General features: G+C 54.6%; 2 protein-coding genes across 4 annotated transcripts in view; both read left to right on the top strand.

The window, feature by feature from the left end:
* Positions 1–471: 471 nt before the first annotated feature.
* Positions 472–8,421, top strand: TMEM145 (transmembrane protein 145). 3 transcript variants are annotated; one of them, XM_071209283.1, is made up of 15 exons: positions 474–622; positions 1,371–1,445; positions 1,560–1,637; positions 1,711–1,797; positions 1,902–2,003; positions 2,102–2,186; positions 2,295–2,366; positions 2,510–2,578; positions 2,811–2,891; positions 2,996–3,074; positions 3,214–3,307; positions 3,991–4,163; positions 4,964–5,084; positions 6,929–7,135; positions 8,068–8,421. In XM_071209283.1, the coding sequence occupies exons 1-15, from the start codon at positions 503–505 to the stop codon at positions 8,146–8,148; spliced, it is 1,524 nt and encodes a 507-aa protein (XP_071065384.1). In that variant the 5' UTR covers positions 474–502; the 3' UTR covers positions 8,149–8,421. The 3 variants fall into 3 exon arrangements, with proteins under 3 accessions (XP_058136306.1, XP_071065384.1, XP_058136305.1); XM_058280322.2 differs by having other exon boundaries at positions 7,624–8,421; XM_058280323.2 differs by lacking the exon at positions 8,068–8,421 and having other exon boundaries at positions 472–622; positions 6,929–7,757.
* Positions 8,422–9,021: 600 nt separating this feature from the next.
* Positions 9,022–15,268, top strand: part of MEGF8 (multiple EGF like domains 8) — a 53,747-nt gene continuing 47,500 nt past the window's right edge. The window contains 1 exon segment of the mRNA XM_058280321.2: positions 9,022–9,976. Coding sequence (XP_058136304.1) covers positions 9,784–9,976 — 193 coding nt within the window. The 5' untranslated portion in view covers positions 9,022–9,783.

The raw sequence follows: 15,268 nt of genomic DNA, 5'->3' as shown, positions 1-15,268 counted from the left end.
AGTAGTGACAGTATGGGTTCGGGCAGTGGGTGTGCTGGTTGTGGCCAGAACAAGCAGCTTGCCCTCTCTGGTTCTCTGGGTCTCCATGCTCACCTGGCAGGGCATCAGATCTGGAAGCCGGCTGTTGGGGCCTAAATTGGGGGGTAGTGGGGACAGAGCTGGAGGCTGGCGGGCCGTCAAGGAGATGGCGGTCAGTGAAAGCCACGACTGGGGAGAATAGGAGTTCAGTTTAGGACACGGGGAGCCGGAGATGTCAATGAGACTCCCAGAGGGCAGGACTGGGCTTGGGGCGAGGTGGCAGAAGCCGGGAAAGCGGCGTCCCCTCTCAAGGGGAGCACGAAGGGGTCTGGCCGGGCTGTCCTGCAGCCGCGGGCGGGGAGCGCGGCGCCCGGCGGCCCCTTTAATCGGGGGCGCGCGCGGGGCGGCCGGCGCGCTCTCGCCGCCGTCGCTGGGCCGGAGCGGGAGCCGGAGCCGAGCCAGGGCCCGGGCCGGAGCGGGCGGAATGGAGCCCCCGCGCGCGCCCGCGCTGCGCCGCCTGCTGCTGCCGCTCCTGCTGCTGCTGCTGCCGCTGCCCCTCCGCGCCCGGGCCAAGTACGTGCGGGGCAACCTCAGCTCCAAGGAGGTGAGCGAGCTGGGCCTCCCCCGCCCGCCGGCCCCGGGGGGCTGGAGGGAGCGGAGGGGAGGGGACGCCGCCCCGCCCCTGCCGCCCCTCCCCAGTGGACCCCGGCAACCGCGGGGGCTGGGGCCGGGGGCCGATGGCGGGGCTGGGCCGGGGTCGGGGCTGCGGGGGCCGTGGAGCCGAGGCCAAAGTCGGGGGCTCTGGGAGGGACGTTGAGGTCAGGGCTGGGAGGGGGCGGATTGGGAGAGTTGGAGTTTGGTCGGGGGAGGGGCGCCCGCCGAGGTGGTGCTGAAGGGACAGCACTTTTCACTCGGCCGGGAGCCCGGAGTTCCTCTCGCTCCCGCTCGGAACCCGCAGGAGGCCGTCTGCAAGTTCCCCAGCGCGGGATGTCTCCGGGTCCCCCGTGGGGGCGGGAGTGGAAATGCGGGGTGGGTGGTGGCCGGGGCAGGAGGTGGCCCGACTGGGGATCTGCTCTGCAGAATCTTTCTCAGGGCGCCTGGCAGGTAGGAGGTGGAGTGTTTGAGGGGAGGAGAGGAAACTTGAGGGGGGGGGGGCGGGGTTCTGAGAGAGAAAGTCAGGGGGCGGGCAGGAAACTGGACCCAAGGGGAAGGGGTCAGGGAAGGACTTGGGAGGTAACTTGGTGTCCATGTCATACTTGGAAAACCAGGTGTCTGAGGGCAGGAGCGAAAAGTTGGGTGGGGGAGAGTTCTTGAAGGACTCAGAAGAGGTTCTGGCTGGGCCCCTTTTCCAGGACTGGGTATTCTTGACGAGGTTTTGCTTCCTCTCCGATTATGGCCGCCTGGACTTTCGTTTCCGCTACCCTGAGGTGAGTCTCCCCCAGCCACCCTCCATCGTGCGACTGGATCCTCCCTTAGCCTTCCAAAGCAAGGGCTACCCAGCTGCTCCTCTCCCCGAAACGCCGGCGTCGCTGTGTTTGCAGGCCAAATGCTGCCAGAACATCCTCCTTTATTTTGACGATCCATCCCAGTGGCCAGCTGTGTACAAGGCGGGGGACAAGGTGAGGACTGTGAGGAGGAAGGGCGCAAGAGGTCATGACTGGCCCGGCTGTAACCCTGTCCCTGCCTCCCCAGGACTGCCTGGCCAAGGAGTCAGTGATCAGGCCGGAGAACAACCAGGTCATCAACCTCACCACCCAGTATGCCTGGTCAGGCTGTCAGGTGTGAGCCCAGCGCTGGGGAGCAGGCAGGTGATGCAGGCCGAGAGCCTGGGGCGTGGTGAGGACATGCTCCGGACATGCTCCAGCCTTCTCATTCCACCCCAGGTAGTGTCAGAGGAGGGCACCCACTACCTGAGCTGCTCCAGTGGTCGCAGCTTCCGCTCGGTGCGTGAAAGGTGGTGGTACATCGCGCTCAGCAAGTGTGGGGTAAGGGACTGGGGTGGCCGCTTGGGCCTTCTCCTCTCTGCCTTCCTGCCCACCCCTGCCTGCCCGGGATCCCCCTTAGGCCTCCACCCTCCTTGCAGGGAGATGGGCTGCAGCTGGAGTACGAGATGGTCCTCACCAATGGCAAGTCCTTCTGGACACGGCACTTCTCTGCCGATGAGTTTGGTGAGTGTGTGGGGACACAGAATCCGGGATCTTTGAGGAAGCCTGGAGCTGGGTGCCTGCTGAGGGACACCCAGCCTGAGCTGTTTCTTCCTTGTGCCACATCTGCAGGGATACTGGAGACTGATGTGACTTTCCTCCTCATCTTCACCCTCATTTTCGTCCTCTCCTGCTACTTTGGATGTGAGCCCAGCACATGGTGGGAGTGAGGGTTGTTTGAGGGCTGGGGGGGGGGGCAATATTTGGAGTCCAGCACATGGGGAGCAGGCTTGGGGGACACTAGCTGCTCCCCCTTCTGTCACCAACCTTCCTCTTCTCCTTTCCAGATTTGCTGAAAGCTCGTCAGTTGCTCCACACCACTTATAAAATGTTCATGGCAGCAGCAGGAGTGGAGGGTAAGGCTGACAATGTCCTGACTGTGGAGGGACAGGGACCCTGGATTCCTGAGGCTTGAGGGAGGAAGAGGACCTTGGGGACACGAACTCCCAGGTTTCCTAGGAGGTCAATGGCAGTAAAAGGTCAAGAGCTCTAAGGGAGTGGAAGAGGTTCTGGTCACCTAGTGCCAGGGGACATGATGCCCCAAAGCTGACTTCTGTCCTTTCTTCTCTCTGCCCATCCTCCCCCCAGTCCTGAGCCTCCTGTTTTTCTGCATCTACTGGGGCCTGTATGCCACCGATGGCATTGGCAACAAGAGTCTGAAGATCCTGGGTGAGGGCGAAGTGGGCGTGTGCGGGGGGTGGGCAGCCCCCTGGGCCTGGGGTCTGGTCTCTCTGAGCCCCGGCTCTGAGCCCTTCTCTCCTCCCTTCTCCCAGCTAAGCTGCTCTTCTCCTCCAGCTTCCTCATCTTCCTGCTGATGCTCATCCTTCTGGGGAAGGGATTCACGGTGACACGGTGCCCGGGCTGTGGTGGGAGGGAGGCGCTTGTGGGCTGGGGAGCAGGGCACTGTGGGGGGGGCGGGTCTGGGGGGCCGCCCCTTCCTCCCTGACGGCCCCCCGCCCGCTGTCTCCCTCCTCCCACGGCCTGCCGTCAGGGGCCGCATCAGCCACTCAGGCTCCGTGAAGCTGTCGGTCTACATGACGCTGTACACCCTCACCCACGTGGTGCTGCTCATCTATGAGGCTGAAGTGAGTATCCCCCCCATTCCTCAAGGCTTTGGGCAATCCCTTGACCTGTCTGCTAGCCCGTCCCCACACAGCCACACAGTGTTCTGCCTGGCTCTCTCTCCCACTCTGCAGATTTTCTGCTCTTCCATCTGTCTAAGTGTAGTCCTCCCCTGTTCACCATCTCCCAGTCGCTTTCTTCCTTCTCCCTGTCTCTCACTGTCTGTTACATTTATATAAATGTCTGCTCAGACCTGGATTCCACTTTGAGCCTCTCCCACTTCCTCACTGGCTGACATTCGGCCATGACCCTGATCTTGAGCCTGTTCCCTTGAGCTTGGGAGGCTCTTACCACCCTAGGAGGCTCCTTGAAGGCTTTCCCCTGTATGGCTTTGGCCAACGGGCTTCCTGCTTAGCCTCAATTTCCTCCTCTGTGTACTGGGGTGATGGTTAAGACCTACTGCATAGAGTTGATGCTAATGAAAAATAGCTCCCCCGTGGGAGGTGTTTGGCCCTCTGTGGCACTCGCAGTAACTGAATCTTCCTATCTTTTGCACCTTCTCTCTACTCCTCTGTATGCTTCTGTCTCCATCCCTCGCTTATCTACTGCTTCGGTCCTGACCCAGGGGTGCCCGGGAGCAGGGCTGGGGGCTCTATGTGGAGAGTGGGTGACCAGGGCTGTGATGACCCCTCTCCCCTGGGTCCAGTTTTTCGACCCGGGTCAGGTCCTGTATACATACGAGTCACCGGCAGGCTACGGGCTCATCGGACTGCAGGTGGCAGCCTATGTGTGGTTTTGCTACGCCGTGCTCGTCTCCCTGCGCCACTTCCCGGAGAAGCAACCCTTTTACGTGCCCTTCTTTGCTGCCTACACCCTCTGGTGAGACGTGGTGTCTCTGTTCCCCAGACTTCACTGAAATGGCTGCCCCAAACTGAGACTCTCCTCACTGGGGGACATGGGCTTGCAGAGTCTGCCACTTACTCTGTGACCTTGAAAAAAACTACCTCCTTGTGCCTGTTTGCTTACCCCTAAAAGGGGAATGTCAACTGCAAAGGGTTACTTTCAGCATGCATGGAGCAGTGCATGAAGACTTAGTGTCTGGCACATATCAGTAGTAGTTGCTCAGCTGTAATCATCATTTAGCTTAACATAACGGTAGTTAGTTGTAATCATCATTTAGCTTAAAATAGTGGTAGGTTAGGTGGATTTCCAGACCAGACTGCCTGGGTTCAGATCCCAGCTGTAAACCCTGTGACCTCAGGCAAAGTCATTTTACTTCTCTCTGCCTCCATTTCCTCACCCGTTTAATGGGGATGGAAATTATAACAGCTTGGTAGTCACTGTGAGAGTTAAATGAGGCTCTAGGAACAGGCCTGGAATGCAGTAAGTCCTCTATTATTATTGTATGTTAGTTCATTCCTCAAACATCTATTGATTTCCTATCAGGTGCAAGGATTTGGGGCGGGGTGGAACCAATTTAAATTTAACCCATTTCTTGCTCCAAGAGCTTCCCAAGCCAGCAAGATTCCTGCCCCCTTTGACCTCTGGCTTCTGAAGGTCGTACTGGCTCCCCTCCAATTCAGACCTCCCTAGGGCCTGTCTGTGTTCATGGCAGGGGCCCTGGGGTGGGTGGGGACAGTGGGAGTGTCTCTACTGATGTAATAATACCTTTCCCTCAGGTTCTTTGCGGTTCCTGTTATGGCCCTGATTGCCAACTTCGGGATCCCCAAGTGGGCCCGGGAGAAGATTGTCAATGGCATCCAACTAGGGATCCACTTGTATGCCCACGGCGTGTTCCTGGTGAGGATGGCATCTGGGTGGGTGGCGAACGATGGGTGGAGGATGCACGAGGCTCCCCATCTGCCTGAACCTCTCATCCTGAGCTCTGGAACCATTCCCTTCACTCCATCCCTTTAGTCACTCCAGACATTTATTCCCTTCTGCATCCCCACCGCCTTCCCTGAGCCCCCGATCTCTACTCCACACTTCTCCCGACATCCTCCCCTCTCCGCCCCTCCATCACAGGCCATCGTTCAAGAAGGGGCAGCTAGGGTGGGACAGACTGGGGCTTCAAGGGGCCTAGACCTGAATGGTGTTGTCCACACCTAGGAGTCAGAATGGTACAGCACCAAACCCATTCTTTACCCTGGTTCTCATCCCATCCGGCCTTTCTGGTGAGTTTTCTCCATTCATTCATTCATTCATTTATTCATCAACCATGTACTACACATTTCTCTCAAACTAGACTCTGTCTCATGCTAGGAGCACCTGTACACATTTACTCCTGCCCTCTGGTTTAATTGTCAAAGCAGCTCCTAGGACAAAATAGATAATGGCCATTGTACCGATTATACAGAGGGGAAGCTAAGGCCTGGAAAGGGAAGGTGACCTGCTAGGGCTACAAGGCCTTTAGTGGCAGGACAGGATTTTATATCCTATCCTTCTCCAGCAGACCATAAGGTCTTGAACCAGGCGTGTGTGTGTGGGTGGGTGGGGGGGAGCAGATAGGGAAATAGGCATTCCTGAGGCCCCAGCTCCTGCCTTTGGGGTCTGCAACTGCTCTATGTAGGGAATGTATTCAGCCACTGAGTGAGGGGGCCAGGAACCCCCTTCTCCATCCCCAGTGTCTGAATTAGGTACAGACTTATTTGTCTTCCCTGGAATGGCTAAAAAGGGTCAGGAAGAGGAGACATGCTGAGAAACCACCATGCACCAGGCCTTGCTCCAGCATTTTTCATACCCACATCTTCCCAAGTAGGCACCACAATCCCTTTTCCCTGGTGAGGCTCAGGGAGTTTAGTAAACAAGTTCTAGATCCCACACTCAGTGAGCTGTAGAGCTGGAAGATGGGGCACAGGCTTAGAACGCCAAACACAGCATTCTTTCTGCTATATTTCACCTTCACCTAGTTTCCTTCCTAAAAACGCTCGTGTAAGCTCAGCACAACTCTGCATCTGGCATCCCACTGCTCAGGGAGTTCAACTCCTTCGTTTATTCAGCACAACCTCACAGGGCTGTGCTGGGCTTCTGGAGGTGCAGTGAGGGGGTCCCACACAGTCCCTGCCCTCATCCCTGCATGTGAACAATATTTATTGAGGGCTTACTATGTGCCAAGTAGTGTTCTAGAAGGTATTGGGGATTCAGTAGGGATCAGAACAGTCAAATTTCTATCCTCATGCGGCTGACGTTCTAGAATCTGTCTGGTGCTGTCCAACTGAACTTCCAGCCTTTATGGAAGTATTCTAGCATCTGCTCTGTCCGGAATGGTAGCCTCTAGCCACATGTGGCTCTGGAGTCCTTGAAATGTGGCTAGTGTGAGAGGGAAATAGAAAGTTTAATCTAAATGTAAATAGATGCAGGTGGCTGGTGGCCATCACGGTTCAGGACACTGATGCTTAGTCAGTGATACCGCAGAGTGAGTGGGCTCTGCGGGAGAAGCATGTGCACAGTAATAGTTGCGGTGAGGGGTGGGAGGGTCTGAGCCCTGGGCTCTGTGAGTCCAGAGGAGGCGCTTAATCCAGTCTGGAGGTTTTCACGGGGTGAGGAGGTGTGAGTGGAGGGTAATCCTTAGGACCCCACATTGATGGAGACAGCTTGGGACCTGGACAGTGCTTCTCCAACCTGTGTCTGGGCTCTTGCCCCAGATCATGACGCGCCCTTCTGCCGCCAACAAGAACTTCCCGTACCACGTGCGCACTTCGCAGATCGCCTCAGCCGGGGCCCCGGGCCCCGGAGGGAGCCAGTCAGCGGCCAAGTCCTTCCCGCAGCACGTCTATGGGAACGTGACATTCATCAGCGACTCGGTGCCCAACTTCACGGAGCTCTTCTCCATCCCCCCGCCCGCCTCCTCCGTAAGCCCCGCGCCCCCGGCGCCCGAGGAGCTGCTGGCGCCGCCCCTGGAGTACCTGACCCCGCTCCCGGCCCCACCGCCGCCCCCCGCGCCCGGGCGCCTGAGCCCGCCCCCTGCCTTCCGCACACCCCGCGCCCCAACGCCGCGCCGCGACCGTCCCCCGGCGCCCGCGCCCACCCTGCCCGACTGGGTCCTGGCGCTGTTGCGCACGCCCCCGCCGACGCCACGCGCCGTGCCCCCGCCGCCCGCCTTCCGCGGCTCTCCGCGTGCCCCTCGGCCGCCGCCGGAGTTCGCCCGGCGCGCCCCGACGCCGCCCCTTGAGTACCTGGCCCCGCTACCCAGGCGCCCCGCCACCCATTCCTTCCCCGACTGACACGTGCGCTCGCACCTGGGGTGGAGGGGTCCTTCGGGGGGAGGGGGACGGGCCTTCGGGGCCGCATCTGCCCCCCGAGGGTCCCGTACGGCCTCTGACCCTGACCCCCCTACCAGGCCGGGAAGCAGGTGGAGGAGACGGCGGTGGCGGCGGCGGTGGCCCCGAGGGGCCGCGTGGTGACCATGGCCGAGCCGGGCGCGGCCTCCCCGCCCTCTCCCGCCGGGTTCCCCAAGGCGGCCAACCCGGGCTGGGAGGGCCCGGCGCCGCCCTACCAGCCGCTCGTGCCGCAGACGGCGGCGCCGCACACCGGCTTCACCGAATACTTCAGCATGCACACGGCCGGGGGCCTCGCCCCCCCGGTGTGAGCACCCCTGTCCGTCCCTGCCCCATGGGCCGCGCGCCGGGTCCCGGCCGGGCCCCCTCCCCCCCCATCCCGGGCCTTCCCGATCCCTCCCCACGCTGCGCACCCAGGTGGGGGTGCGCTGCGTCCCGCGCCCCTCCCCCCCAACTCTTGTGCCAAATGGTCCCGCGGGAGCCGCTCTCCCCGTCCCCTCCCTCAGCCCCTGCCCCGAGCGGCGCCGGATTCTGGGCTCCCGCTGTTCCGCGACCTCCGGCCCCCCGCCCCCCTTCGAGACCTCTGAGCCCGGCGGACCCCGGCCTCCCGCGACGACCTCCGGGACCCTGCCCGCGACTCTCCAGGACTCCGCGACCCTGAGCTGCTGCTCCCGGATGGATATATAGAAGGTGGTCTCCACTCTGACAACGCTCCCGCGGATCTCTGTGGCTTCGAACCCGTGCTCTGTCCGCCCTGACCCTGTCACCATTACTGGGGTCCTTTCCTCAGGTCCCAGGCAGAAAGACTTCTTGCCCCGTCTTGCCAAAATAAAGAGGATTCGTTGAGGTTTTATGTATAAGGGTGGCCTCTTTAACATTTTTTTTAAATTTTTAATTCATTTTTTAAAAATATTACATTAAAAAAATATAAGGTCCCATTCAACCCCACGGCCCCCACCCCACCACTCCCCCCAAACATTTTTTTTTAAAGTAGGATTTTCTTTAATTAACGGCACAGTTCTAAGGATATTGCTCTTCACGATCTTTTACATCTTGATAGTGCTCAGTGGTGGAACTGAGCAAGAGTCGTTCAAGGCCCGGAACTCAGGATGTGAAATGGCATTCTGGAACCAAGGCAGGTGCCAGCCTGCACAAAGTGACTTATGTTGACCCAAAATCTGGCAACACTGAAGATAGAAATCGTCTAGCGGGGCGCTCTTACTGCACTTCCCTTTATTTGTATTTTCCCTTCCCTACTCAGGGGTAGAGGCGCCCTCCAGTGGCACAGGCTTTGCCTAGCCACCCGCACTCAGTTTACCATACGATTTTAGCACTGCGCATGTACGATCCCCCCTCTAACCAGGCCGGGGAGGTCACTGCGGCGCATGCGGTTGGAAACAAATGGGCGGGGAAGTTCCCGGAAGTCTCCCTACGCGGAGGGGTGGGGTTGGGCGCTCCGCAGTCCTCCCAGGGCCGCTCTGACTCGCCACCCCGAGACTTCTCGCCTCCTCTCTGTCCGTCTTCCCACAGCGGCAGCTCTTCCTCCGCTCCCTCGCCCTCCCAGCGGGTCTTCCCAGGGCCGCTCTGGCCCAAGCGTCCCCTCGTCTCTCTGATGTGGCCTATCCGGCTCCGGGACAGAGGCGCGGGTGGGTGAGCGAGCCGGCGAGTCTGTGGGGTCTGGGCCCGAGACCCTGAGGACAGGCTCCGCCCCCGGCACCCGCTCGTGCCCCGCCCCCGACTGAAGGGGCCTCTCTGGGCCCATCCTGTACGGGCCCATCCCGGCCTGTACCCTTCTCCCCGGCCCCTTCTATGAAGGTTCCCGCCGGGCTATGGAGTTCTTAGCCTTGTGGGAACCCAGCCGTGTATGAAGGCCGTTTTGGTTCGCGTCTGTAGCTGCTGGACTCCGTTTATGGAGGCTTTGCTATCCTATGGCGGCCCTTTTCTGTAGGGGAGTCCCACGGCCCCTAGGAGTTGGTCCCAACCATAGCGGCCCCATCTACTGGGGCTTCAGTGGGTGTATAGGGCCCGCCCCTCGGCTTCCTGAGCCTGTCGATGGCATCCGTTCCCTTTTCAGGGACTGCGTCTCCTGGACCTCTGGTCTACAAGGGCATGCTTGACCCGCCAAACAGGTCGCATTTGCAGGGGCACGTCCCTGGTGGAGGGTCCTCTCCCGGTCTTTAGGGCTAGCTTATATCTAAGGATCGGTGGGCGGTCAGGTAACCATGGCCCTGGACCCGGCTCTGTCCACGACACTGGCTCTGGCCCTGGCCTTGACAGTTCTGGGGCCGTTGTCCTCCGGGGTCTGGGCCGGGGACTGCAAGGGGCAGCGGCAGGTGCTGCGAGAGGCACCAGGCTTCGTGACGGATGGTGCGGGCAACTACAGCGTCAATGGCAACTGCGAATGGCTCATCGAGGGTGAGTGGGGCCGCCGCGGGGGTCACTAACTCATTCGGCAATTCCCTCAATGGTGCACCCATTCTGGGTTCTGGCCTAGGCCTTTTGCTCTAAAATGCTGAACCCCAGGGTTGCAGCCAACCTTGGCCCAGCTCTGGAAGGCCTGGAAGTCTACTGGAAGTGGAGAGACAGAATCAGACCCAGATGCATGATTACAGACCAGGACCATCAAGTGAAGGGTATTCTGAGGGATTGTTGAGAGCTCAGGCTCTGAGCCCAGACACTTGATCTTGAATTTGGCCACTACTACTTACTACCTTTGTGGTTCTGGGCAAGTGGCTTCCTTTCTCTGAGATTCAGTCTCTCCTCCTCCCCCCCCCCCCCCCCCCAAGGAGGGATAATTATGGTATCCACTTGATGGGCTTGTTGGGATTAAATGATACCAGGCATATAACATGTCTAGTGCCTGGCCCATAGTAAATGCTTAACAAATGGTATTAGAATTGTTTTTGTTATTTTTAAAGTATTGCAATAAAAACAACGTTTCAGTCATTCATGTGCCAGACATTGCATTTGCTACTGGGACCTAGAAGAGACCAGGACAACCCAAGCAATCCCTGATGGCTTGGGGCTTGGCATCAACAGACAGTGGCAGCCCAGAATAGTCAGGACTGCGATAGAGGAAGCCTAAGGGCCTGTCGGAGGCCCCAGAAGGTATCTGACCTGAGAGGGAGATGGTGAGCAGAGGTTCCTGGACAAGTAGGTATATGACCTGAGGCCTAAAGACCAATAGGAATCATTCAGGGGAAGGAGGAAGAAGAGCTGCCTGGGAAGTGGGAACAGTCTGTGCAAAGGTCCTGTGTGCAGAGAGAGTCTGGCACATGTGCTCTGGCCAGAGAAAGAGAGTGTGTCTTATTTATGGCTGTCTCCCAGGACCTAACACATCCTTCATTATGTCTTTCTCATTTATTTATGTTTTCATTCACTTACTATTCACTGATTGGTACTCTGTGCCCAGCCCTGTGCTGGCAGCGCTAGGGACGTGATACTGACTTTGATAACCCTAACCCTGCCCTCATGGGCTCGCAGTCTAGTGGGGAAGACACACCTGTTCCCCGGGGGTGGAGAAGCCCAGAGCAGGTATCTTGCCTACCTTGGGTCTGTCTGAGCTGAGACCAGAAGCATGTATAGAAGGAAGCCGAAGAGCATTCCAGGCAAGGAGAATAGCGATGCAGAGACCTGGAAACGGGAGCGTGATGCCTTTGAGGAACTAGAAATGCAGTGTGCTGGAACAGAGAACAGAAGAGGACAAACAATAAGCCAGAGCTGGAGGAGTTGGGAGCAGCCAGAGGGTATAGGACCTTGTGATTTTGATCTGAATCGTGAGGGCAATAGGGAGCTATGGAAAAAGTTAAAAGGCAGTGGCTAGAGAAGTTGAGGAAGGCTTCATGGAGGTGCAGATGTAGGAGCTGGTCTCCAAGGAGAGATAGGAGTTCCCCAGACAGAGGAGGCCAAAGGCAAAGGCCAGAGGTGTGACAGCGCCTGTACTGTGCATGGCTTCTCTGGCAGGCTGTGGAGCTTGGTCTCTATCTGGGGGCACTGGGGATCCATGGAATGGTTGTGAGCAGGGGAAGGGCATGATCTGAGTTACATTTTAGAAAATCTCTAGCTGCCATGTGTAGGATATGGATGAGGATGTGTTTCCTGGGAATGAGAAGGTCTAGCTGTTCCCAGCTTGGGGACCATTCTGCCAGGCAGGACATGAAAGCAGGATGGAAAGTACATTGAGGGAATAAACCCATTCTCTGGCCTTGAAGTGTCCCAGTCTGCTGGAAGAGATAGGACTGGATACAGACAGTCACAGACCCCAGTGAGCACAAGACTGGGATCGAGGGAGGTATAGGAGCTGGGGTGAAGGGCTTTAGGAAAGAAGAGGACTCTAGAGTTACAGAGGAGGAGCCACTGGAGCAAGATTCTGAAGCATGTATAAGAGTTTCATGGGTGGGAAAAGGGAACAATCTTTAGGAAGAGGTTTGTATGGTCTGGATGGACTGTTGACTGGGAGATAAGGAGGAAGCCAGAAGCAGGAAAAGAAGGGCATTGAATGTCATGCAGAGCAGTGTGGTCTTTTTCCTGAGGTTGATGAAGAGACATGAAGGATTTTGAGCAGGAGTGGGTCATCTCTCACAGGCTGAGTTGGAGGTAGAATGGAGACTTGGTGTGATGATCTCACAGGAGAGGATGAGTTCTTAAATGGAGCAGGTGGAAGGAGGGGACAGCACAGAGAGATGTTTGTGAAGTTTCACCAGAGACTTGGAGACCAACTAGCTGGATGTTGGAGAGAGGGAGGAGTCCAGGAGCCCTCCAGATGCTCCTTGATCTCCCATCCTTCCCAAAACCTGTCACCTTTAAGAACCAACATATTTTCTCATCTTTAAAAAAATAAACAACCTGAGAAGACTGTAGGAAGTTGGTGGAGTAGGAAGCTTCAGGAATCAGTCCTGCCTCAAAAACGACTATTGAACCACAGGAACTGTCTGAATCAATTATTTTGGGACTTTGAAGTCTAGTGGAACACTATGTAGCATCCAGGGACAAGCTAGAGAAAGAGGGTGGTAAATTGTGGTAAATTTCAGTGAATTTTATCCTCTCTGCAGGTGCTACCACCCCCTGTCCCCCATCTGCATGGCAGGCAGCTGTGGGGACTGCAGCCGAGGCTGCTGGTGCAGCTTGCTGATGCCAGGGTCGGTTATAAGGACCTAGTCCTCAAAATTCCAGGGATATATGGTCTGATCATTGACCATAGCTTTTGATCAGCTACTTCAGATCATTTGGGGGCTGACTCTGAGGGCAGCTATTTTTCACTCAGCCAAAAGCAAGAGTGGTTTTAAAGAGACAGTACCTTTTTTTCACCCTTTCTCTTTTCTCCTTACATTCCCTGTTTGGAAGCAGAAACAATTTGAAAAAGTCACAAATTTCAGCTCCAGCCCTCAGCAATAACAACAACCACCAAACCTAGGAAACCCAATGGAACGGGTAAATTAGATTTCCAGATTTATAGCAAGATAATACTAAGAGTGTCCAGTTCTCAACAAAAAATTACAAAACACACAAAGAAACAGGAATTTATGGCTCATTCACAGGGGAAGAAGAAAAAAAAGAATTTTCCAGAAGCCATCCCTGAGGAAATTCTTCCCTTGGAACTGTTAGCCAAAGACTTTAAATCAGCAGTCTTAAATATGTTCAGTGAAGTAAGGCACTCATATACAAATAACTAAAATTTATCAGGAAAACATCTGAGAAAAATAAAGAGATGGAAATAATTTAAAAAATGAAACAAATTTTGGAGCTGCAAAATACAGTAATTGAAAAACTTGTCAGATTCAACCACATTTTGAACAGGCGGAAGAAAGGAACAGTAAGCTCGAAGACAATTGATTTATTTTTTATTTATCTCCCCTTCCCTGCCCTCCCCCCCAATTGTCTGTTCTCTGTGTCCATTCTCTGTGTGTTCTTCTGTGTCCGCTTGTATTCTTGTCAGCGGCACTGGAAATCTGTGTCTCTTTTTGTTGCGTCATCTTGCTGTGTCAGCTCTCCGTGTGTGCGGCGCCACTCCTGGGTAGGCTGCATTTTTTTTGCGCTGGGCGGCTCTCCTTACAGGGTGCACTCCTTGTGTGTGGGGCTCCCCTACACAGGGGACACCCCTGCCTGGCACAGCACTCCTTGCACGCATCAGCACTGCGCGTGGGCCAGCTCATCACACTATGTCAATGGGTATACATTGTATAAAGATGTAATCTGTGACATAACAATATAACTAGGTTAGTACTAGTTGAACTAGGTTAGTTTAAGATGTTAATGATCATTACAAAGGTAACCACTAAAAAAATAACTAAAAAATATAGAGAAGAGGAAAGAAGAAAGGAAACAAAATGGTACACTACATAAAAACAACTAAATACAAAAAAGTCAGTAATGGAATAAAAATCATACAGGACAGGGAAGCAGATGTGGCTCAAGTGATTGGGCTCCTGTCTACCATATGAGAGGCCTCGGGTTCGATTCTTGGGACCTTCTAGTGAAGGTAAGCTGGCCCATGCCATGGAGAGCTGACCACAGAGAGCTGGTGCAGCAAGGTAACACAACAAAGAGAGATACCGCAGACCAGGGAGCTGAGGCAGCTTAAGCAATTGAGGGCCTCTCTCCCATATCAGAAGTCCCAGGATGGGTTCCCCGTGCCTCCTAAAGAGAAGACAAGAAGAGAAGACAAGCAGACACAGAACATGCAGCGAATGGACACAGAGAGCAGACAGCGGGGGTGGAGGAATAAATAAAAATAAAAAATCTTAAAAGCACAAAATGTACAGGACATACAGAAATCAAATAGAAAAATGACAGAAGTAATTCCTTTCAGTTATTACCTTAAATGTCTATGGATTAAATTCCCCTATTAAAAGGCAAAGACTGGCATTCGGATGAACAACCATGATCCATCTATAAGCTGTCTACAAGAAACTCACTTTACAAAGAAATAAGAGGTTGAAAATAAAATGGTAGGAAAAGATATCCCTTGCAAGCAGTAATCAAAATAGAGCTAGAATGGCTGTATTATTGCCAGACAAAATAGACTTTAAGTCAAAATAGATTGCAAGAGAAAAAGAAGGATATTTTATATTGATAAAAAGTTCAATCAAGCAAGACAATAATGATTATAAACATATATACACTTCACAACAGAGCCCCAGAATATATGAAGCAAAAATGGACAGAATTAAAGGGAGAAATAGTTCTCAAAATAGTTGGAGACTTTAACACATCCCTAGCAATAATTGATAGAAAATCTAAACAGAAGATCAATAAGGAAATAGTGGACCTGAACAACACTATTAACCAATTACTTCTATTGGACGTGTATATATTACACTCCACCCAACAACAATAGAATACATACTCTTTTCAAGCACACATGGTACGTTTTACAGGTAAACCATATGTTAGTCCACAAATCAAATCTCAATAAATTAAAAAACTATTGAAATCATACAAACTATCTTTCAGACCAAAATGAAATAAAGGTAGAAATCAATACCAGAAGGAACACTGGAATATTTATAAATAGGTGGAAATTAAACAACACAAGATTAAACAACCAGTAGGTCAAAGAAATAATCACAAGAGAGATTAGGAAATATCTTGAGACAAGTTAAAAATGAACACCAAAACTTATTGGTGGCAGTGAAGCAGTGCTCAAAGGGAAGTTTATAATTCTAAATGCCTGCATTAAAAAAGAAGAAACTAGAGCAAGTAAAGCAA

The sequence above is a fragment of the Dasypus novemcinctus genome, chromosome 18 (assembly GCF_030445035.2).
Source record: "Dasypus novemcinctus isolate mDasNov1 chromosome 18, mDasNov1.1.hap2, whole genome shotgun sequence".
NCBI classification, from domain to species: domain Eukaryota; kingdom Metazoa; phylum Chordata; class Mammalia; order Cingulata; family Dasypodidae; genus Dasypus; species Dasypus novemcinctus.
Note: the sequence above shows the minus strand (reverse complement) of the source record. Positions and strands in the feature narration are given on the sequence as shown.

Coding starts and splice junctions, on each gene's coding strand:
- TMEM145 (XM_058280323.2), top strand. CDS start 503: ATGGAGCCCCCGCGCGCGCCCGCGCTGCGCCGCCTGCTGCTGCCGCTC. Junction 2,892..2,995: donor CAAGAGTCTGAAGATCCTGG/GTGAGGGCGAAG, acceptor CCCTTCTCCCAG/CTAAGCTGCTCTTCTCCTCC. Junction 5,085..6,928: donor ATGCCCACGGCGTGTTCCTG/GTGAGGATGGCA, acceptor CTCTTGCCCCAG/ATCATGACGCGCCCTTCTGC.